Here is a 24,977-nt window from a genome sequence, read left to right on the forward strand (position 1 = left end):
TTGATAGCTAAACTCAAGTTAGATATTTGGAATATAATCTACAATGACAGTATGTTCTTCTATTAAATGATTTGAAATATGCTAAGAAATTGAGTTTGCAGAAAACAAGTAAGAAAAAACAGAAAAATATAAAGAATAACTCACACTAGCACATTGATTTTGAAGAGTATTTACCAAGGGGCGAAATTGAAATTTCCACTCAACTGCACGCCATTGGCGATTAAATATTTATGTGTGGCGAGAAAGCTTTGTATTGCAAAACATTGTGTTTCACAATCAAACTCCTATACTTTCCCAAGAGTTGAGGGTCTCCGTTTGCACGTCATAAATCAGAATGAAACTTATGAACACCCACTCCCCTTTGACCCTAATGGCTACAATTGACAAACAGTATTTTATAGCCGAATAGCAGCAATTTACAAACATTAAACATTAAAAGCATGAAAACTTTTCTGATAATTGAATTTTCTGTTATTTTTTTATTTTAATGATATTTCTTGATATTGGAAACTTTACATCAACCTTATTTTGAGTTGTTATTATTATTATCAATGAACATTTTTCAACTTGTCAGTTTCTACATTCCCTTATAGTTTTAGTCTCTACACCTATTAACACTTTCAAAATTGTACGAGTTTTTATGTGCAAATAGGGTTGACCAAAATTTTAATTTAGGCTAGTACCTTCAGAACTGAAATTTCATTCCCTGGTCTAGACTGTTAAAAAATAGCTGTAATTCACTCAGCAAATGAATACAACATTTCAAGAATTCAAATGTGTTTAATAGAGTTGTATAATTTATGTATTAATAGCTTCTTTAATCGATTTTACGCATAAGAATTTTAATCTTTGAGGAACAGTGGTGGTTACTGGTAACTGTTAAGCCTTTTTGTTCTTTTATTTTGTTTTAATTTAAGGTCTTGTTGTATTTTTTCGATGTTCACTAACATATTTTCGCAATCACTCAAAACCCGAAAGATTGATAATTTGAATATTGTAGTAAATTTTAACGATAGGTAATAAATTAAGCGATAGATCATCATTTGTAATTGTAAACGAGCTTATTGCGTTGCTATTGATTGAGTAACAGTCAATAAAAATATTGCATGTGACCTCAACAAAAGGCTTGTTAAGAGATCTTTTCTTTCAGATATACAAAATTGAAATGTTCGTAATTGCATTCTTTGAAGAATACCAAGGGAATTCAACCCTTTTTATTGTCTGAGTTATAAAGCATGGGTAATCCTTGAAGATCTTAAAACAACATATATTTGAGGAAGGTTAATGTCTTTATTTAGTAGGAAAAAAAAGTTATTCAGTTCATGTACAATAAAAATAATCTTCAACTTTTATGTAAATTTCATATTTCTTTATATAATGTGAATGGTGAAGGATTTGTACCTTTAAGAAAAGCATTGTACCTTAAGCACTAGTGTTTTACTTCTAGCGCTAAAAATAATCAATATTTATGCTTTCTTTTTAATTATTGCAAAAAAATAATAGTGAAAAGTACAAAATTTTTACAATAATTTTTAAAATATTTCAAACAAACCGCAAACTATCGTGAAAATCAGGGCATGAAATTTCCATACTAAAGGTTTGTTCTTTTAAACTTTTAACTAAACTTTTTTCTTTTAAACTTTGACTAAACCTTTTGTTAAAGAATAATGTGAACAATTTTTAATGCGTTAACAGACGTAGTAAAAAGAACTTTTCTGCGACCAAAATAATAAAAATGGTAATGAAAAGTAATAATAATAATATTAAGTTAGAATAAGATTGCCATACCTTCTCAATTGTTTTAATATCATCCCCATATCATTAAAATAAGAAAAAAGTATCGGAAAATTAAGACATCAGAAATGTTCTCCTTACTTTAAACATTTTGTCTTTGTCTCACACTATCTTTCGGCATTAAAATACCACTTGTCAGTTGCAGCTCTCTGTAATTCTGTTATGCTGGAGTTAAATATCTGTTACTCTAGTCAAACTCTCATACTCTCTCTCTCCGGCCCGAGATAGTTTGTCGCAGGCGAGGGGAAATTTCGAGCCCTGGTATAAAGATTTATTGAATACAAATAGTTTGATTGTAATTAATTTTCATATTAATTTTTGCTTTGAAGTATTTTCTTAATTTTTTTTTCTTAAAAATAATTATAGCGGAAACCTGTTATAAAAAAGAACAGTTTCAATTTTAAAATTTAAGAAATGCAATAATTTTTTTTTCTTTAATTGTTTTGTTACCTGTGTTTTTAAAATACGAGATATGGATATTATGTAACAATATTAATTATAAAAAATATTGAAACAAAATTTGCCCAATTCCATTGCTGCCTCCATCGCAATACCCTCCTCTGTTTCTAATGTTCTTCAAATATTTTATTTTTCGATGTGAAGGATGGCTTTTACTGATGGGCCCTTTTTTTCATAAGCTTTGTCACTTTTAATTATATTGAAAAAAAATTTTTTTTACCTACTTTGTACTTTGTATTAAATAATTTTAAACCTACAGAAAAACTATTTTCTTAGGCATAAAATTCTTTTTTTAATAAAAGATTTTTACATGACTACTCCAAATCTAGGGATCGATAATTTTTAACTATTTACTGCATGGTTAAATCACCGGTTTTTATTACTATTTTAATTTTTAATATTTTTGTACGGTGAAAATTTATAGGGTTTGTGTCATAAAAAATTCTTAAAAAATAATAAAAAGTAATTAAAAATAAAAAATAAATTCACCAGTGACCCTTGCAGTAAAATATAAAATCGAAGTGAAATTTTTTTTTCATTCATATTCAAAATTTATCAATAATTGATTTTGTAAATTAAAATTTTTTAAATGATACGTAACTATTTCTCTTAGGCCTAAATAACTGCAAATACGTAAGTGCAAATTTGAAAAGTTAATGTTTGGAAGTGAGCCGTGTTTTGAAGTTTATTGCTGTATTTCATAACCATAAAGTATTAAAACGCTAAATGTAATATTTTTCACTTATTTTAACTTAAATTAATACAAAATAATGATAAAAGCAAGAAAAATATGTTTAATGAAAATTCTGGGCAAAAGGGTTAATTTGATATTTTATGAAGTATCTTAGTATCAGATAGTCATTTGTCTCCATATTTTCCCCTGGGCATATATATATATAAGATTTTTACACTGCTACTCATGATTTTTAAAATCTAGAAAATGTTTTAACTTTTTACTTTATGGTTATATTACATTTGGTTAATATTTTTAGATTTTGGGTAATTTTCAGATTTTTTTTTCTTAACTGTACAGGTTCGTACAGTTTGTGTCCAAAAAATTCAAAAATTTTTTTAATTAAAAAAACAGCTATCATTTTTTTAAGATTTTTAATTTGATACTTCTATAAGTTTTTACAAGCAGTCCTTTATCCATATTTTACCAGGGTAACCAGTGCCCTTTAGATTTTTAAAGCAATTAAGGAGGACTGTGGCTGCTTCTATTTTCTTTCAACGTTCGCTTAAAACTTTGTAATGAAAATCATTGTAATTCCGCAAGAATTCAAGAAAAATATTATTTATGTGCCACCAAAAAAAATAATGATAAAGAAATGTATGAATTCGAAAAATAATAATGATAATAAAATTAAATTTTAAAAAAATTAAGAACTACACAAATAGAATAAACGGCAAAAAATTATTCTATTTCCGTTTGTCTACAATAGAAGAAAGTAAAGGTCGCATGATTTTTCGGAAAACGAAGAAGGTGTTGATTTTTGATTGACACGGAACATTTATGCACCTTACCCCTTATGTTTTTGGTATTTAGTGCACCGGTAAAAACGTAGTTTTAAAATTTCATTTTACTATTTTCTCTCTCTCTCTCTCTCTCTCTCTCTCTCTCTCTCTCTCTCTCTCTCTCTCTCTCTCTCTCTCTCTCTCTCTCTCTCTCTCTCTCTCCCCTTTTTTTTAAGTAGGTTGCTTCTAAAAAGTCTTCAAAATTCCAACTGGGTATAAAAATGACGAAGAAATTTACTCTCACAGTTTAAGAAACAATTATACCTTGTTATTAGCATTAGTTACAGATATTCTTCTTCTATTGTTATGACAGCCCTTTATGGGCCACATCCTTCCCTAGAACCTTCCTCCATTCTGGTCATTTCTATGCGGTTCATCTTCAGTTAGTAATTCTTAGGATTTTGAAACCCTCTTCCACAAGTCAAGCCAACTGATCTTAGGCTTACCTATTCAACTCTAATTCCCATTGGTCTGTAAATGAAGATCTTAAATGTCAAGAAAGAAGGGTCCTTTCGACAGATGTGACCCGCAAGCGTTAAGTTACCTATTTTGATGTATTTGTTGATATGAGCTTCCTTGAATAGCCTGGTACAGATCTCCAGTTAAAATTAGATACTGACGAAATTTAGATACGCAAAATAAATTTTGCTAGCAGTGTGCACAAAACGATTAAAACTTGTTTTTTTTTTTCTTTTAGCACCGTAAAATTCTAGTACAAGCCAGCCAGAAAAATGTCGAAATTTTGATTGACAATAAATAAACTTTGGCTGTAAATTTTGTTTTTAACAGCCTAGAAACGATTTTATTTTGCATTGTCCTGAGAAGCAGAATTGCAAGAAAAAATTTATATAATTAGTAAAGTGGTGGAAATGTTGTTGTTGTAGTAGTTAATTTACGTCGCACTAGAGCTGCACGATGGGCTATTGGCGACGGTCTGGGAAACACCCCTGAGGATGATCCGAAGACATGCCATCACAATTTTGATCCTCTGCAGAGGGGATGGCACCCCGCTTCGGTAGCCCGACGACCTGCACGCGAAATCGAGCACTTTACGGTAGAACAGTTTAACGAGGACCAATATCGCACACCCTCGGTCCCTACGCAGGCTGATCCAAGTGGTCACCCACCCGCGCACTGACCGTAGCCAGTGATGCTTGACTTCGGTGATACCTGCAGGGAACCGTGTCTTAACGATCAGTCCACTGCGGGACTGGTGGAAATGAAAAGAAAAACTCTGATTGTAACTGCCAAGCATTTAACTTCAGCTTGTAATGTCATCAGACATGGAACTTCTGTTGGTGTTGTAAGTAGTAGTACATTGGAATTAGTTGGAATTTTTATTGGCCAAGTAGTATTTTGTGGTAGTAAAAATTGGAATTTTCATTATCAGTAAGAACTCACAGCTATAATATATACATAAATTCTGCTTCTATTGTGCTACGTCTGTAATCTCCACACCATTGGGCTCAGAAATTCAGCTAAAATGTTTGTATTCCACCTAATCGGGAAAAAAAAGCATGATTTTGAGTGTAAGATTACAATTGTGTTTATTTAAAAAAAAAACATGTTTATTAAAAAAGAAAAAAGTAGTAAAATTATATCTAATTAATTAATGAAAATCCCAGCAATAGATGGCAGCTCTGGATTGGTCATAGGTCGTAAAAGTCGGGTCTCTATCTTTTAAGGAATTGGTAACTAATTTTGAACCATAGTTTCTACTACAGAATGGCAACAAGGAAATGATAACGTCGGATCAATGGGCTTTTCGCATTGTGATTGGCTGTTGACTATCACTCATGGTTGCAAGAATTTAGGAAGTTATCGCGTTTATTGTGAATTAAAATAAAAATTTCAGTAATTTTGTGCACGCCTGTCTGTGTTCTCGCGTAATCTCGTATTTGGTGTGATGAAACAATTGGTTCATTGATGGATTGTGTTTACATTTATTTGGTAAACAGACACTGGAAAAGAGGAGATTTGTGTTTAAAAAAGAAATTAGGCGAAAATGTTTTCGAATTTTTAGATATTTATAAATGTAACAATAAAAATGAATGTTTTCTTTGCTATGTTTATTATTTATTTTTAAATAAAAGTATGTCATTTTGATATTAAGAGTATGTTCTTAATACTTTGCTCTTAATACTTTTAAATTAAGTATTCTCTTATAAAAGCTTAGCTGCAATATATATATAATTTTCTTACATTCTGTTGTAAGGAAAAGAAAATTCGGATCTAAATTAAAAGAATAATTATGCCATGTAATGTCTAATCATCCTATGCATATTTCCTAATATTTGTACTTAATTATTAAGCATTATAATTGTAACATAAAAAATAATTCTGGAGTAAAGTTCAAATTGATGTTTAAGTGTTTATATATTATGTTTATTCGACATTAAAAGTGTTTCTACTTCTAACATTTTATAAATGAATTTGTAACCCGCAGTTTTAATAAAATAAAATTATCGCTAGTTAATAAAACTATGGCAAGAGAAAAATTATCGGTAAAATTTTTATGTGGTTATCAATTATTATATATTTATTTGGAAGTAATGAAAAGTAATAATATATTTGTGAATCTAAGCACATCATGATAAGCAATAATATTGAAATGATAAAAATTCTGTGGAAATAACAATAATATTGGAAATGAAAAAAATTCATGTTACATGAAATTTATTTTCAAATAGTTGACTACTTACTTTCATGATGATAGATTAGATTTTTGATTACATATTATTTACTGCTGTGTATTAAGAGTTAGGTCAAATGTACATCAAGTGGCAGTATAAAAATGTTGCTTTTTTTAAACTTACCACTGCTTTATTAGAAAAACAATTTTGTAACAATCAAATAATAAATATATAAAAATCTATATTTGAAGCATATAAGAGTAAAATTTTTTATTTTTTTATTTAGAAACTATCAATCAAAAAGATCCTTTAAAATTTGAATTATATTTATATAATAAGTAGAAGGAAATATTAGCAAAGGAAAAATTTCATAATGAGTCATTGAACAATATATCAATCCCTTTTGAACTGACCCCCCTACTATTTTAATGAAATTTGGTGGAACATGCACACATGATAAAGTAAACAATTCGAACAGTTTTTAATTTGAAATTTGTCCAAGTTATAAACACTTGAAAAAATAAAATTTTCACTGAAAAAACCACTAACTTGCATACTTGCAAATAACTGTATTTTTTTTTTTACTTAAAAAAAGTTACTTTAAGAACTTTTATTTTATAAGTTACTTTTTTTTTACTTTAGAAGAAAGTAAATGGTGTTTAAAAAAAGATTTGAAACACCATTGCAATAAACCTTTCATTTGATACCTTATATGACTTTCTGAGGCTAGGTCAACTTTCAAAGCAACCTGATTTGACCTGTGATATGTGGTCTCAAAGAATTATGAAAGAAATATTTTTTTTTAACTACAACATTCTTCTACACCTTTCAAATTTGTAGCATAGAAATTGAAATTTAAAAAAAAAAAAAAAAACATTAATTATTGCAAACCAAAATTTTTATTAATTGAAAGTGGTATGCTGTACAACTTTTTTCCCCTTTAAGACATTTCATACAATATACATGGAAAACTGAGTAAAAAGCCTAAAATTCTTAAACCAATATATAAATCAATGATCATTCATACCAAAAGTAGTATTTATCCCATACTTTTGTCTCCTAAAATGTATCGAAAATAACATTTTTATTTTTAGCAAGTGTATTATATTTTTCTTATTAAAAAATGGTTTACCTTTTGATATGCAAAAAATATGTGAAATAGTTACAAGATATGAATAACATTTATTTCATAGAAAATATTTTTTTAAATTATGATTATTAACTCTGTTACAATATGTTATGAACAGAATTAGTAATTTTTTAAACATATAAGCATTATAAAATTTTATGAAATAGTTAGGAATGATGTAGTGCTATTTTTTTGTTAATTATTTTTATCTCATTAGACGGTATGAAAAAATCTTAACCTGTTGTTGTTAGTACTTCAACCTTCTAAATGATCTGTGATTTATTTACTTTCAATATCAAAGGCTTCTGTGGGTACGAGTATGACAGTGAGGGTCCATGGGGCTGTAGAAAACGTATCTTAACTTCTTCGTAGTTTATATTTACATCTAAAATACATCGTATCCACCATTGGCTGTACTGCAAAATTACAACATACCCTCTAATATCTTCTAAGAGCAGTTCTAAAGGATGTAACGCCACTGACTGGATCTTACTTTCAGATGAATTTTAATACATTTTCGTTTTAATTGATGTGTGGCTTTCGTGTCTGTTTTCATATATTTTTTTGTGTACCGGAGATTGTGTGGCTTTTCAAAAAAGTGTCTCTATTTCTCACAATCATAATATGATTTTATAATACACAAAATTTGTTTATTGAACACAATATTAAAAAGTGTAAATAATTTACTCTAATTTTTATTTCATCAAAGTTTTTTTTATAGGATTGTTTTGTGTTGAATGAATATCTAATTTAAATTGGTCTAAATGTTGCTAGCATATATATATATATATATATATATATAGATTTTTTTTTCTGAAAAAGTTATGTATGAATGCTGGAACATGAAGGAAGAAATTTTTTTTACAGTACAACTATCGTTTTATGTTAAAAGGGCATTTATTTTTTATGCTTTGTTTAGAAACATAAAGAGACCAAAGAACATCTTAAGGGATTGTGGATCTCATTTCAAATCAGCTTAAGTAAATAGATTTAAATAGATTTAAATTGTTTTTTATTATTTGAATTAACAGTATTTGTTTATGCTTACATGGTTACTGCTACTTTATAGCCTAAAATAATAATTTCTTGTTTTGTAATCAAATGGAGAAGTGTATTATTTCTTCTTAGTCTAAATCAACTACAGTTTAAATGGTCATAAAAAGTATATTTAATTCTTAATTTATTTACCATTTGTATCAATGTTAATGTACTCAAAGTTTGGTATGAAATAAAACCTAATATAAAAATGAAGCTGCTTTTGTACATAGTCTTAAAAAAAAGCTACAAGTAAAGTAAAGTTTCATTTTTTCATAACATGTTACACATATATAATTTTTTTTTTTCATTTTTTTATCATGGCTAAAATAAATTTTCATAAATTTAATACAGAAAATGAGATTTGTTAAATATTTAGTTAATTTTTTACTCATGAAAAATATATATATATATAATTTTTATTTTATTTGCATGTATAGAATTGGCCTTTTATGTATAATCTGCACTAAGGCTCTTTCTCATACTGTTTAGCAGTTTTGGAATTTTGACATTTTTTTCAAAAAAATTATTGAATATAGCTTTTTTTATTTTATTTATTTTTGTCATTTCTTAGATGACCCTTTGACTGTCCTTGGGCTGCAACCCGCAAACAGTTAGCCTATACTTATCCCCATGATTCATGCATAGAATAAAAAGGCATACCCCATTAATTTAACAGTACTTTTTATTATTTATTTTTAATTGTTTATTTGTAAAATCGCTGTTTGAACTCTAATGCACCATTGAAAAAGATTTTCCTTAGAGCATGAGTGGTGAGTTTTCATTGCTTATTACTAAGGAAAATAGTGAGGTTAACTGGTAATCAATAAATAATGTTTCAATTTTGATTTGCTACGTTTTATATATGGATTAATTGTATTTGAAGAGAAGTGTGCTTAGGATAAAGCTCAAACTGGACTGACTCTTTCTAGATGAAATTTCAGTTATAGTTTAATGACAGCATTACCAGAATCGACTACACTGTTCCAAACATCAATGATATTAAAGAAAGCTCATCAATATTTGCAACATGCCTGATAAACCTAGTATGAAACACAAGGATAAAAGCAGCAGAATTTTATTTATTTACTTTTTTTTTTCCAGAGTGCCTTCGACATTCTAAATGCTCCTCAATATCGTTTGAACACTAAGTTGTTCTTTTTTTCGTAAAATCTATGCAACTTTTTACAATAGCTCATTCTAAAGAGCGGTCGAAAATATGAGCACAAATGCTATGGCAATTCGCATTTCCGTCGTATCTATGAAGTTAAATTCAAGAATTTAAAAATATTTTCACATTACAGTAAAATTTATTTGTCCAAAACTAATGTTGAAGTTCCTTTAAGAATTAAATATTATTTGTATTTTATTCATTAATGATTATAAAAAGAAGTGTATTTTAAAAGGTATGAAACATTTTATATCATTCTTAACATCATAATTTTTCAACATAATTTTGAAGAGACGTAGTAATTACAAGAAGTTAAAAAATGATATTTTTAAATTTTAGGTATTAGAAAAGCTATTTATCTTATTAAAATTTAAATTTGATTGTGAAAATTACCTAATTAATAATCACGTAAAATACTGTATATCATACAGGGGGTTCTGTAATTACATCTAACACGTTGTGAAATCTGCAAATTGATATTTCATAGAGGAGAAAAAATGACAACTTCATCGTATCAGTTAAATTAATTGGTAAATAGGCGGTATGAAAAATAGAAAACCAGTTTGAATGGCCGATGACACACGAACGTGTTAGTTTTAATCGCCTTTCTAAGTTTTGTTTTCTCTAGTAATCACAAGTTTTTAGTCAATCCCACCTTCATCAGTCGTGATTCATTAAATTTTGATTTTTTTTCCTTGCCTAAATATTAATTTATGACCCTTAATGTGTGTACTCGTTTTTTTACTTAAATTTCATCAAGGATTTTAAAAATATACATTAAGGTTGAACTTTATGAAATGTCCTGTTTAAGTTGAAACCTTTTATTGTTTTTAAATGAAATTATTACGACAACCAGTTTCGACAACAATGATTGTAATAGGATGATTTGAATGCAGTCATCCAACTCCATCCAAACTCAAATATGTTATGCAGTTTAAGTAATGATATTTAAGAGCTTTAAATCTGACTCTCTGAAAAAAAATCGGGATATTACTGAAAAATATTGTGATTGGAGCGCGTGGTTTTTATTTTATTTCATAATCGTTCAACAGCCGACCCAATTTTGGGTTTACTGTTACCAATGTTCAACAACGTCGCCTTGTAATTTTGTACCCAATCCAGAAGACAAGGGAACTCTTGGATCAAGTGTTGGGAAATTTTTTTTTATTGAAACTAACCCGCGTTTGCGTTACACGAAGAAAAAAACCACGAAATCCTATAATCCGTCTACCGTGGAGGATATTTTGCATCAGTACTGTAGTAGGTGCAAGCCGGGTGCGGAATTCGTATCGACCAGCCATTATTGGGATTCGAATCTGGTTCACCTCATTCGGAGGCGAATACTCTTTCCCTTGGTTCCATCTTCACTGAGTATTAACTCTACAGGATGTTCCAATTTTATTGATTGGTACCAATTTTATTGTTTTGTCTAAATTTAGTCATCTTCAAAATGTATATAGCAATTCGATCGCAATTTAAGGAAATAAACGATTTTTTTCTCTTAATCCGCAATGATTAATGAGAAGCAACCATGAGGGTTGATCAGCAACGTAAACAAGGGGCGGAACTTTCCAGTTTTTAATTATAAAATAACAAAACTACGGAGTTGAACATTAGTGGTCGTAAACCCAAAAATTGGATCAGCTGTTCTACGACGGATATAAAATAAAATAAAATCTATCTATTATAGGCCTGGATAGTAGGGCACTGAACCCATGCCCAAGAGTTCGTGGGTTCATCCACAGCCGGCCGAAGACTGCCCGTGTAGTAAATGGTGACTGATGCAAGTTAAATCTATCGAGTTGCAAAGTCCTCCATGTTCCTATAACAAATCAAAACCTCTGAGGGTACTGAAACAAAAATTTCCTTGTCTTCTGAATTTGTTCAAAATTACAAGGTTACAGAGTTGAACATTAGGAGTCGTAAACCTAAAATTGGGTCGGCTGTTCAACGATGGTTATAAAACAAAATCTATATTTTAAATAAGGCGAGTGAAAAAGTCTTTCTCACAGTTCAAATAAGGGGAAAAATCAAAACTGTTACTCGAGTAACCAAAAGTAGATTACAAGACAGGATGTGAATATTAAAGTGCAAGAGCGTTTAGTTTAGAATAGTAAATTAAGAAAAAGACTTCGACAAAGGAATAACATAAAAAGATTAGTTGAAGCGCTTTATGTTACACACACACATATATATATAGGGAGGGGGGAGAGACTCCCCCCACTCTATAGGTACTGCCGCGGTCATAATTTTACTTCTTATAATCTTAGCTTAACTAAATTACGCCGAAGGAAAAAAATGTAGCTTTAACTTAAACTAAACTCAGTGGCGCGACAGCCCCTAGGGGGCCAAGGCCTACTGGGCCCATCTCAGTTTTCTTGACATTGGGCTCTGGGGGACAGGAGCAGATGTTCCAGTTAGGTGGTCAGCCGAACGCGGAACCCCAAGTGTTTAGTTCCCAAGCATGCTTGGTACTCATTTGTCTACCCACTTAAGGGATGAAAGGCTGAGTCAACCTTGCCCGGCCTGAGGATCGAACCCAGGACCGGTGGCACGGGAGCGCAAAGCACTACCACTCAGCCACCGGGCGTCTAGCTTTAACTTAAGATAATTTAAAATCTGTTCTCCTATTTATATCCAATTTTGTTAGAGGCTATGTGTCCTTTTCGCTCGCACTCACTTGTTTTTTCCTATATTTTAAAAACATGAATGTAATTATAAATGGATGCAGAATTTAACAGAGTATTTATAGTTTGTCTAAGCTAAGAACTCCCCCCGCCACATGGTCTGAGGCCGTCTGCTGCTATGGATACAAGAATAGCGTATTCCAGGGAAGGTAGCTAGCCGACCGGCCTGTGGAGGGGTTAGGGAACTGCATTTGCACCAGAAAGGTTCTGGGATCGAATCCCGGGCAAGGCATGGATGTTCTTTTCTTCTCTGTACTATCTGTCCTTACTGTGGGAGCAACGTAGGCTCACCTAATATGGTGCCCTTGTAAGAGAGGCCAACAAATCTGCCCTGTTAATGTCCGAATTGACGAACAATGTTAACACAGGAGGGCATTGGGGGGGAGGGAAGGTAGCTTCTCTTCACTCTAGGGCTAACACAATAGACTGGAAAAAAAGTCCTCTTACTCTCGCTGAATCTTAGCCAAAATCTGTCCTAAGCAATGACCCCACATCCCTTGAAATAGTTAGACCTCGTTATCATAGTCACCGCCAAGGGTCTTGACAAATGGCTAGGCGAGTTTTTACTTTAGACAAACTATACATTAACTAGTTCATTAAACATTTTTTTAGAAAAAATTGCACGTTGAGACATAAAGGTTTGCCACCCCTGGACTAAACCATCCGACAGAGAGCAATGAAATTTGGCATACTAATAGTTCGTCGCACGAAGGTTACTGTTCACATTAAAACATTATATTACAAACCGTTCGAGCGAAAAACGGATTGGAACTTTCTTGCGTCATGTCCACTTAATTACATGTCGGATAATCGAATAACAAGCTTACACGAATGGAACCAAATCATTTTGTATGCAACTAATGTTAAACTTCCCCGTTTAAACTGACATTCTTTGTTTTTTGTCCCCGCCTAATTGCATGAAGAAGGTACTGAAATGAAAAAAATTTGTTTATTTTGGAGAAATGCTTCACTAACTAAAATGAAATTTTCGTTTTTCAGTTAAGATAAGGATACAATAGGTGGTCACTTCAAGAGGGTCCTGTTCATTAGTTGGTCTAAACAGGTGTTTGGGGTAAAATTGAAAAAAAAAAATCTAATCTTGCTGCTAGTTATACATTGAAGTGAGCGACGAGTGTTTTACCCCTCTTTGAATTATAGTTTGTTTACGGTAAGAACTCCCCCCCGCCACTAAATCTGAGGCCGTCTGCTGCTAAGGAAACAAGAATAGCGAATTTCAGGGAGGGTAGCTTCTCTTTACTTTAGGGCAGTGTTTCCCAAACTTATGACTTTTGTGTACCCTTTCTAAATTTTTCGTAATGCTGTGTACCACTAATAAAAAAATGAGTGTATTTTTTACTATAAAAAAATTGCACAAAAGTTAAAAATCACTACTGGCTGTTGACACCACTAATTATTAACTGCAAACTCCGCAAAAAATAGCAAATAGAAAAATACGTAATCGTAAATTTTCATGGCTAGCTTTGTTTTTAAATAAGTTTGTTTGAAATTTTCGTTTATTGCAAGATATTTCGCATAAGGACGCGTACCCTCGCTAAACTGTTCCCGTACCCCTGGGGGTACGCGTACCACACTTTGGGAAACACTGCTTTAGGGCAATATGAAGAAAAATGATTCCCTTTCTCTCCCCCACCCGAGACAAAATATATTCTAAATAGTGACCCACACCCCTATTTGAAATAGTTATACCTTGTTACCATAGTCACCCCCACAGGTCCAGACGAATAGGGGAGTTCTTACTTTAGACAAATTGTACTTACTTACACATCATTTAGAATTTTAAAAAGGTACAGAGTGATTTGTTTTGTAGTCAAGATTTGTGGTCCCCTCCTGGTGCGCTATTAGCTTTCATAAGAAAAAATTTCAAAAACGTAACAAATCAGTATACAGTGTGTCTTTCTCTTAAGTAAGAATAATTATTGCTTAATCCAGAGAATAACTCTGAGAATGATTGCAAGTTCAGCGAGAAAAGGATGGATTTGAATTAATAGAGGGGGGGGGGGCAATGAATCTGGGAAACGATATATTAAAAAAAATTCCAAACTAAAACAGCTCATTAATTTGGAAATTCTCAAGACGAGGTTAGAAAAAAAAATTTAAAATAAATAATCTGACTATACGTTTGAGAGGAATACGCAATTATTCATGAAAGTCTTAATAGAAACTGAAAGGGAAAATCTAATTTTGATAAATTGACGAATTAAACGGGTATAAAAATAGTCTTCAATTATAGATTTTTTCGGAAGGGATCAAATAATATTTTAGTACCTATATATTATACTATTCACTAATATTGATTTATTTTTATATAACTTTAAATGACATTTATATTTTATGATACTAACACAGATACTATTAATCAAAATTGTTTATTGATCATAAAACTAAGTTTATTTAATCAAAACACTATAATTTGCATTAAATACCATTAAAAATAAAATTTCGCAGAAATTTAGGATAGAATATTGCACTATCCTTTTAATCGAATAACCCGCTCAATTGCATAGATTTGGCTGGAACTGATGATATTCCTTTAAGCGGGGTTGACTGGTTAAACCTTAGCCGTTGTTTCCTCAAAAATCTTAAAGATAACATCATTGATACTTTATAGCTCTATTTAATAACAATAAAAAAGAGTTATTGCTTGTACTTTATTTAGTTTTTTTTTCTCGCTACGTCATAATTTCAATCAACAACAGTTCCGCAATTGACTGATTGTTGACACATTCTCAGCAGATCACCGAAGTCGAGCATAACTGGCTGCTGTCAGCGTGCGGGTGAAAAACTACTTGGATCAATCTGTGAAGGGACCGAGGGTGTGAGGTATTGGTTCTCGTTAAAATGTTATACGTAAGTACTTGACTTCACGCGCATGTCGTCGGTCTATCGAAGAGAAGGGAGCCTCACCTCGGCAGAGTTCAAAATTGTGATGGCATGTCTTCAGATGATTGTCAGGAATGTTTACCAGACCGTTACCAATAGCCCATTGAGCAGCTTTAGTGCGACGTAAACAACAACAATGAAAAAAAAAATTTACGTGGTGGCACTATGTCACCAAATTATCTCTGAAGTTATCTGAAATCACGTATTTAATTTGTCACGTCTGTCAAAATGTGTTTCGGTATAAGTAAATAATTTAAAAACAGCGGTAATTAAAATTAAAAAAAAATTCTTTTGCAATGAAAGGCAAAATTAATGGGAAAGTGGTACTAATTTGCTTAGGAAAAACGTAGAAAATTACTTCAGTTTTATTAACAGCTGTCCCTCTTTTCTTTTTCTCTGGCCTTTTAATTCCTAGTAAGAATATATATATTTTTTTGGTATTCTCTCTTTAAAAATAAAAAGTCAAACAGCTGATAAAAAATATTTGTTAGATTACGGAATTATATATTTTACTGAAATATAAAATTCAAAATAATTAGTTTGGAAAAATCTTTTTTTGATTCATATTCAAAAATGTATTAATGATTTTGTAAATTAAAGAAGTTTCAATTATAAATAACTGTTTCGCTAAGATTTAAATTACTGCATATTAGTTAAATTGTTTGGAAGTGAACCGCGTTTGAAATATTTGACTTTTTATGCAGGAAAAGACACGGTGTTTCACGTTATATTTCATCTCACCAAATATTATTAAACTTCTAAATTTATTTCTCACCTATCCTGACATGAATAAATACAAAGAAATAATGAAAAAAAATATATTTAATGAAAATTCTGAGTCAAAGTGTTAATGCTGACGCTCAGTTCATTTAAGTAATGTAATAGATGCATATTGAAATACTAAAAAGTAAGCCATTATGTTACAAAAAGCAACATTTATGGAGTTCAGGTACTTATTCGTATAGATTAATCGTAAACAAGCGCCATACTATTATTGTCGCCAATGATGCTTAATTAATATGGGTAATTCCTATTATATAAATTAAAAAAATTACTTATTTACAAAAATTCCAAGTTAATGGTTAATTTCGATATTATGCCTAGTAATGTTGAATACAGTTAATCTCAATTTTAATGGGCTGAACAACAAAAAACAGGTTTTGTTATGTTTTTGCTTATTAATTTTGTCAGTATATACCGTTCAGTTTTGTCCACGATTTCATTGGGTTGTTCAGTACCGAGTTATTGTTTTTTTTGATTTTATTAATCCTGTTCGAAGAGTGGATATTTAGCTAGTTGAAAATAAAAAAAAGTTGAATTACAGTTCGTTAAAAATAAGTTAACTAACGCTTTTCGTTTCCCGAAACTCTTGTTTTTTTCTCAGGTCAAGAGCTAGCCCTTGTACAATACTTATCAATATTTTAGTCAAATAACTTCTAAACGTACTATTGGACGTATTTTCAAAATTTTAATTGAATATAGTAGCATTAAATTCTAACTTGAGATTCATTTAAACTGAAATAGTTGCAGTGTTATAGTAGTAGCACCTTGGATACATATGTACTATAAAATAGTATCTTTCTCTTGATAAAATAGTATCTTTCTCTTGTTAGTATCTTCAAGAAAGAATAAATAAATGAGATAAATTTTCTTTTGAATATATTTATTTTTAGTGGTAAGAGTACAGCATATGTAAAAAGTATAAAAAAGGAAGAAAAAAAAATTATTCAATTTGAAATTTCAATCTGAGAATTTGAAGCACATATATTTGTTTTTGTTCTTACACAATAGACAGAGTATGGTAGCTAGCTTGACTCTATGAAGGTGCTTGCAGATGCAATCATATAAGGTCTATGACCACTATCAGTGGCATCATCCTGAGAAAAAGAGCAGCTAAGTCTTTCTTTATAACTATTGCATAGCTGCCAACCTTATGAATCAAAAATGAGGAACACTATATGCGACAAAATTATACGCACTAATTACGAGAGTAAGATAAAAATTTAATTATTAAATCATAACATTAATAGACATACATTTAAATATGTAAATTAGTAAAACAAAACTATAAACACTATCTTTTGTGGGAAACTTATAATATTAATGTTTTATAATTAAGAATACCGGTATAATATATTAGAAACAAACATTACCTATTAATATATAATTATTTATCTCCAAATTATAAAACACTGGTAAATAATAATCTACATCATAAACAAATATTTCTGATGCAAGTGTTTAAATACTACAAAAAAAAAAATTTCCAAAAATAATAATTTAGTGAAATAATCAGCAACAGACAGCTATTGGAATAATATTTTCCAATGAAAAGCTACTAAAAATTACTTTAGCACAATAATCACAGGATGCATGCTTGTGGCGATCAGAAAAAAGGATTGGTTTAAAATCAAAAATTTTATGAAAATTCAGAATTTTTATAAAAATATCAGATTGGATTTAAAAATTAGGAACAAATCCGAAAAATTCTGAACAGTTGGCAGCTATGCTATTGTCTGCTTAGTCATCTGTAAAATAAAAGCATTTTTCTAGATAAAAAAATAGAAATCATGTTACTTTAAAATTCTACAGTGGATCAGAATCCAATCAAAGACTTCAGTTATATTAATAACTGACAACCGTGCCGGAAAATAAAGAGCTTAATTATTTTTATGAATTAAAAAAAATATACAATTATATTTAATACATATAGCAAAATCAATGACTGAAATGTTATCTTGTTACGGTACAGAGATATTCTTCAAACTAAGTGAGACTCTGCATAAACCATTGTAGAAAATCAAGTCCTGGTAAATATATCTCACAGAAAAGCTTTAAGCAGACAATGCTGTGAGACCATTCCCCGGGACAAACATGAATCATCAGCAGAATCCAGGCAAAAGCTAGAAGAGAACAAGTTGCTTCAAATTAATATTGTAATCAAGATACCTTGTTAAGATTTCAACCAATGGTTAAGTATATAGATAAAAGCACAACTCTTCAAATTGTGAATCTAATAAAGGATTGCATACATTAGTTTGAATCAATTTGAATTACAGAGTGAAAGAACTTATAGCACAGAAGTATAAGTTTTAAGCACAGATTAACAGAATTTTTTTTATTGTTATTAAATCTGGCATATCCATCTTTTTCCACGCATATGGCATACTTGCGACACTTTCAGAGTGGTCTCACAACTCTTTTGGGAGGAAGCATCACTCAAACTCATACTCGGGGATTTGACACATCTGTCACTTTAAAATCAAGACATAAAAAAGGAGTGTAAATTATTGCAACATTAGCTTTGTTGCTCGATTTTTTCTTTTTGCAGATCCCCAATTTAGTCAGGTTACTTACATCTGAAAGAGAGGGAAAGTGTCTGATTAATATTATTTAATATTTCTATTGCAGCATCAATCAGGGTTTACATATAAAGACTAATGGCTTGGCTTTAAGAACAAGACAATCACAGGACATTACATCACAGCATTTAATAGTTAGTCACAGCACAGATTTTATTATATTTTCTTTACACAACATAAATGACCCCACAGCCAATTGTTCAGTTGGTGTGTGCACTGTTGAGTCACCGTTTACCCTAGAGACAGCCACGTAGGCTTCTTAAAGGCACGAGTCCATGATGGATCATGGAATGTGCATGTTGTGTTATCCCCACGCTGACTTTTAATGATGAGCCAGTACATGTTGATGTGTTTGTCCATTGTTCAGGTTTGATTGCACTGTTCCCAGTTTTTTAGTATCTAATCATCTAAATTCTGTCGACATCACCAGTTCCTTAATGAATATTATTTTCTAAACCTTTTACAAGAATAAAAAATAAAATCATAAAATAATTTTCTAAACTTATTAGTATCTAGATCAAACATTAAATTAGTTTTTATTTAGAATGCAATAAATGCCACTGATAAAAACAAAAGTAATAAATATTTTTGAAATAATCAAAGTAAAAGAATATATATTATTAATAAAAGAGGAATATACTAACTGGTAGGGCACTGTCTTTTCCTTAACCACGGTGTGATTAAAGACAAATACTGATAAACATTAAAAGATCATTTAATTCATTCTGACTTTAATTATTTTATTAATACTGTAATAATTTATAAACAGTGCTGTACTAACAGTAAACAATCCATACTATAACAATACAGTTGGGGAAAAAAAACTCACAACGATCAAGGTATAATGCCACTGTTAAAAATATACAATTCTCCGAATAATCAAAACATTATAGTAATAAAAGAGAAAGATACTGAGACACTCATATTAGCTTCTGTTAAGTCTAGATCTCATTTAAGCTAACAAAGAATAGAATTAGATCAATCTCCGTGCAATCTAAAATTTTTTATAATCTCTTTTAGTGTTGAACATATACCCATTGCTATTTAGAAATAGCAATTGGCATTATTCATTAGCGTTATTAGCATTATTCATTTAGTATATTTTACCAAAGGCATTTAAAGTGGAAGAGTATTTATAATTCAGGTACAATAATCAGGTTCTCTAAACAATCTTCCCTCTGTCCTTTAAGGGTAGAACCAGAATCATTGAGAGAGAGAACTAGTCATAAAATATTCTATTGCATCTAAAAAATTTTCTGCATTGTGTAAAGTAGCACAGATAAGAATATTAGAAAAAAACACTCTCTACTGAATATTTTTCTTTACAGCATCATAGTACTAAATCTGTTCAAGTACTGTCAGGGATCTGTCCAGACATTCTGTAAAAGGTCCGTATTTGTAAAATTGGAAAAAAATTACTTGTAATTTGTGAATATAAAATAAACGTTAAGTCACATTCTTTCAACCAGGGTCCTGCTTTTGTGAATTTGTGCAAATAGGGTCTGTTATTGCAAAAAAAAAAAAAAAAAAAAAAAAACTTTTTCAAGGAGTTTTTAAATTGTAAAGACTTACAAGATTATGTCCAACACTGTAAAATTATAATTACAAGGTATACTGCTGAACGCAGAATATTCATTTCGGACGAATAAAGGAAGAAGTGTCTGCTGAAGACAAAATTTATTTAGATTACATCTGTCGTTCCCTCCCCCTCCCCGGGAAGGGCTTATTCGATTAACAAAACAATAATGAAGATAAACGAATTTGTGACGGGTCTGAGTAAAGGATAAATTATTTTGTGAAATGTCCGTTTTTATGAAAAGATATTTTGTGAATAGTTCGTTAACGGACCCAAATCTCTTCTAAACAGATATCTGACTGTGACTACTCTTTCTTATTTGTATGGGATGAGTTCTGGTTATCTGGCTAAATGTCAAGACAAGATTACAATATTTTCATATAATTAGTATATAAAGTTGTGTATAAATACACTTCTTTTTTTAGCAACTTTGCTATGCATTCTTCAAAGATGTTTGCCAGTTGAATATGGCCCTGGCAGTTTAAATGTATGTGATCTTAACCAATACATTCATCCACAGATAAAGCTGATTCACAGAACATTAGCCCAAGTAAAATTCACCAAGTTTTAATTACTTCATTGAATCGCTTTATAGTGACATTTTCAAGATTAACAAAATGTTGATGCATACGCTGATCTTTCAGTAAGAGAAATTTCTAAACTCTTCGTTCGAGAAAAACAACTCAGAAATATTTCTGTATTGTGATCTGCCGTGCCAACTACAATCGCCAAGGTGCTAAACAGATTGTAAACTTGCAAATTTAATAACAAAAAAAAAAAAAAAACACATGTAGATAGTTGTCCGAGGGTGGTTACGAGTTATACCTTCTGAGTTCCCTTCTCTTTTTATTAGTTCCTGGCGGCTGGCTACCCAGGATTATTCTTCCACAGATAACCAAACAAAATCTCCCCAATAACCCCACAAATTTTATTAACCACACAAGCCAGTTTTTTAAAGTTGGGCATTGTACCCAATTGCACATCATTAGTTCCTTTATTTTTAAGAAAAGCAAAATAAATTATTATTATATAGCACAACCATAAGTAATATTAATAAAAAAATAAATAAGTATCTGAATTAGAATAGTTACACAAGATACTAACAATGCCAACAAATGGTTTAGATACATAATCATTAAATATGTAAATAAATTACATTTCAACTTACCAACATGAATTAAGACAAAAACACAATCGTCCCTTCACAACTGCACACTTAATTTGTCCACACCGATTCCAGGGTGTGCAAACATCGATATCCCATTTTCATTCAGCATTTAAGTAATTAGCCAAATACTTCTCCAAGGAATCACCTAGTAAAAAAGTATTTTATGAAGAGAAAGAAGAAATATGAAAAGTTTGCTTTACATTGTCCACGTAAACTGTCAAAAATCTTAGGGTAATGAAAAAAATACAATTATAGATATAGTTTGAGAAGTTAAATAATTGAAAAAATTCAATTTCATATTATTATCCAATAAAGATAACTTAAATTTAAGATAACTTGCTAATCTGAATTATGTTCTAATTTATTATAGTATTTGTATTATGTATTTTAAATAAAACAAATTATTGAGTACAAATTGTTTTGCACATAATTGTGATACACCTATAGAATAAAAAATTTTTTTGAAAGTATGCATGCTCATAATTTATTCAATAGTTAAGACAACCTAAAAGAATAATAATGAATGCAGTAACTGTGAATGAAAATGATAAATATTATCTAAATCTGTTCCATTTCTCTCAGAATTTTTTTTTAGATTAGTTTACAATAAAATTGAAACAAATTATTTTAGACATGATCAAAACCCTCTTCACTATTTTTAAGAAAATTCAATATTAATCTTTCTATATATAATAAATTTTAATTAGCAATATATTTCATAGAAAAAAAAGATACCTCTGTATAATAAACATAAATCAAGTAATTCAACTAAATGAAATTTCATTACTAAACTGCTTCACAATTTCGGCAGATCAAACAAAGGATTTCTAAGGAAGCAGAGAAAAACTTTGATAAATGAATTTTTATAACGATTTTCTTAAAATACATACATTTTACAAACTATTTACTTTAAAATCTAACGCGTGGTATTCACAGATATTTAATAAAATTCATTAATCTTTTTAAAAATTTCATGCAATTTTTTTATATACTGCTATGAAACGTACACTAATATTATAAATCTTTAATTAATAAGAATTACCTGTAATTAAAACTTTCACGATGATAAAATATGAAATCCCGCGCAGCCAAATACAGAAAATGGCTTCCTCTAACAATAGCTTTTGTTTAAACAACGCCAATTGCTTTGGCGAAAAAGTTTGGTCACACAATCAATATAGGGTTATAAGAAGATTGATGGATAAAAGCTAGCGTCAAGCTCACTCCGCCCAGTTACCAATTCCTAAATTGACCAAATATCGTAAAAGTCAAGCATGCAAACTGGGATTCCTCTTAGATTAGGTTTAAGCGTTTGTAAGAAACCTTCTCAAATTTAATGAAAGAAAAACACAGAGCGTCAAATTCCCGGCATACACAAATGTATAAGCCTAACAAAGAATATATTATTTTGCTCGTCATATTTCTAAACTTTTTTGAAGTTTAAGAAATATTTCTTTGTTTAAATAAAAATGCACAAGAATATTCCTGATCGTATTTTATCTCCTAAGAAACTGAAGAACATCGTAAAAAAGAGTCCCACAAAAAAATTCAGTAAGGAATATTTTAGTGTCTTACTCCATTCTAAAATATGATAACTACCGAAAATTATATATTTTATTTAAAAGTAATAACTTCTGCTAACTATGGGATATTTCTGTATCGTGATTTGCTTCGCCAAGGCACCAAATGGATTTTAAACTTGCAAATTTTTCTAAAATAAAACTCCAGGGTTAATATTCTGTTGTTTTGAGTGCAACTTGGATATAAAGTGAAATTCTTCATACGCTTCTAGAAAATTGTTTTATTGGAGTTTTCAGAAAAAGCAAAAGTTTGGTGAAAATTTTATTATTTTCAAGGAGGTTTAACCTCCAAACTTTTAGTGTTTGATTTTTAAGAATTTGCATACTGATAAGCAATGAAGAATAAATTTGTGAGGTTCCTTACATTGCCTGTCAAAAATCATGTAACAAGTTCAGCCATGGAGTTATGGTTTGGAAATGTGTGAATTAGAAATCATGTGTGGCCGTTACAGTTGTGTGAATTATAGGAGACTGGTAATCCTTATTAAATTTTGTATATTCGATTTATCACAATTCTGATAATGGGAAAACACAAATCTCTTTCTGAAAGAAAAAGAATCTGAAATTTTTCAACTGTTAGATTGCTATGTAAAAAATATTCATGTCTGCAGAAAGTGTGATTTAGGTTACTCAGTGTTTACACATTAAAATAAATTGCAGAAATTTTTTAACATTCTATTTCTTTACAATTTTTTTATACATTGCTGATCTTTTTTATGCATAAAATCAGCTAATTTGGACTTCATGAAAAATAAACAAAATTTTATTGCTATAATGTCAGTAATTACTTGGCTATTTATTTCACAATTATTTAATGATATGTATATCTGTCTGAGTTATTGTGGAAAATTAGTTCTAAAGCATCCTTCCATATGTTTCCCTCAAATGAATAGCATAGAAAACTCAGTTTGTTGTGCTGGAAAATAACTGATTCTTTTACCTATCAAAGTTTGCAATAAAATGTTGTCAATTACATTTTAAAATAATCAATTAATAATGTACAATTTTTGATTTTCTAGATAAAGCAAAAAGGGATTTAATTTATTCACGACTTAAAGCCACACCATTATTTTCTGAGCCATCCTTGGATGAGTATCAACCTTCTGGAGGTATATTATTGCTCTTTCAACTAATTTTTATTGTATTTAGTGTGATTTTTTTAGGACTTCAATAGCAATCTAAATGTATTTACCAGACTTAGATAAATGAAAAACTTTCCTCCAAAGCAAAATTACTATTGAAAAACTTGCTGCATGCATTGATTAACTCTTGTAACTAGTTTCAACCCTCATTTTGGAAAATTTGTTAGAAAATCAGGGATTTTTTTTTTTTGTGTTTAGTTTTTATCGAACTCTATAATGAGTCATAATACGGTGTTGAGTTTGGTAAAAAATCAAAAGAGCTGAAAGTAGAAATCCGTAAACTTGATGTGCAAAACACTTTTTAAATAATTGAAAAAATACTTGAAATTTAAGCAAGAAAAAAGTATGTAGGAAACATTTATCCACAGAACGTTTTCAATGTTTTAATACAAATATCAATACTAGATTATTTTTTTTAATTTTAAATTGTCTAAATATAAATCTCAATGTGTGATTTTTAAGTCACGCGAATATGAATCTCGATATTTAGTTTTAAAATCGCATAAATGCAAATATCAATGTTTAATTGTAAAATCTTATCAATATGAATCCCGATGTTAGATTTAAAATAATGTGAGCATGAATATCATTGTTTTATTTTAAAATTGCGTGATTGCCAATCTCAATATTTAATTTTAAAATTGCTTGAATAAGAATTCCAATGTATAATTTTCAAGTCACTTAAACACAAATCTTAATAGTGGCTTTTAAATCACATGAATACAAAAGGTGATATTTGATATTAAATCGTGAAAATATTAAACATGATGTGCAATTTTAAATCGTGAAAATACGAAATACTATGTGCAATTTTGAATAGTGAAA

At 30.0% G+C, this 24,977-nt stretch overlaps 1 protein-coding gene and 1 long non-coding RNA gene across 3 annotated transcripts in view; one reads left to right on the top strand and one right to left on the bottom strand.

The window, feature by feature from the left end:
• Window positions 1–5,236: 5,236 nt before the first annotated feature.
• Orc2 (origin recognition complex subunit 2) overlaps window positions 5,237–24,977 on the top strand; it is a 38,243-nt gene continuing 18,502 nt past the window's right edge. Inside the window, exons 1-2 of one of the 2 annotated variants that reach the window (XM_087150120.1) lie at window positions 5,237–5,297; window positions 24,030–24,119. In XM_087150120.1, coding sequence (XP_087006246.1) covers window positions 5,252–5,297; window positions 24,030–24,119 — 136 coding nt within the window. In that variant the 5' untranslated portion in view covers window positions 5,237–5,251. Of the gene's footprint in view, window positions 5,298–22,708; window positions 22,982–24,029; window positions 24,120–24,977 lie in introns of those variants that run through there. The other variant, XM_087150119.1, reaches the window with a different exon arrangement.
• On the bottom strand, window positions 18,801–22,612 carry LOC147806064 (uncharacterized). Its single transcript, XR_015428702.1, has 3 exons — window positions 22,473–22,612; window positions 21,431–21,575; window positions 18,801–19,143 (listed from the first exon to the last, which is right to left on the bottom strand). It is a non-coding gene; the product is annotated as an uncharacterized LOC147806064 (long non-coding RNA).

This window comes from Parasteatoda tepidariorum, chromosome 8 (assembly GCF_982258835.1).
Source record: "Parasteatoda tepidariorum strain Cologne lab strain chromosome 8, Ptep-v5.0, whole genome shotgun sequence".
Lineage (NCBI taxonomy): Eukaryota > Metazoa > Arthropoda > Arachnida > Araneae > Theridiidae > Parasteatoda > Parasteatoda tepidariorum.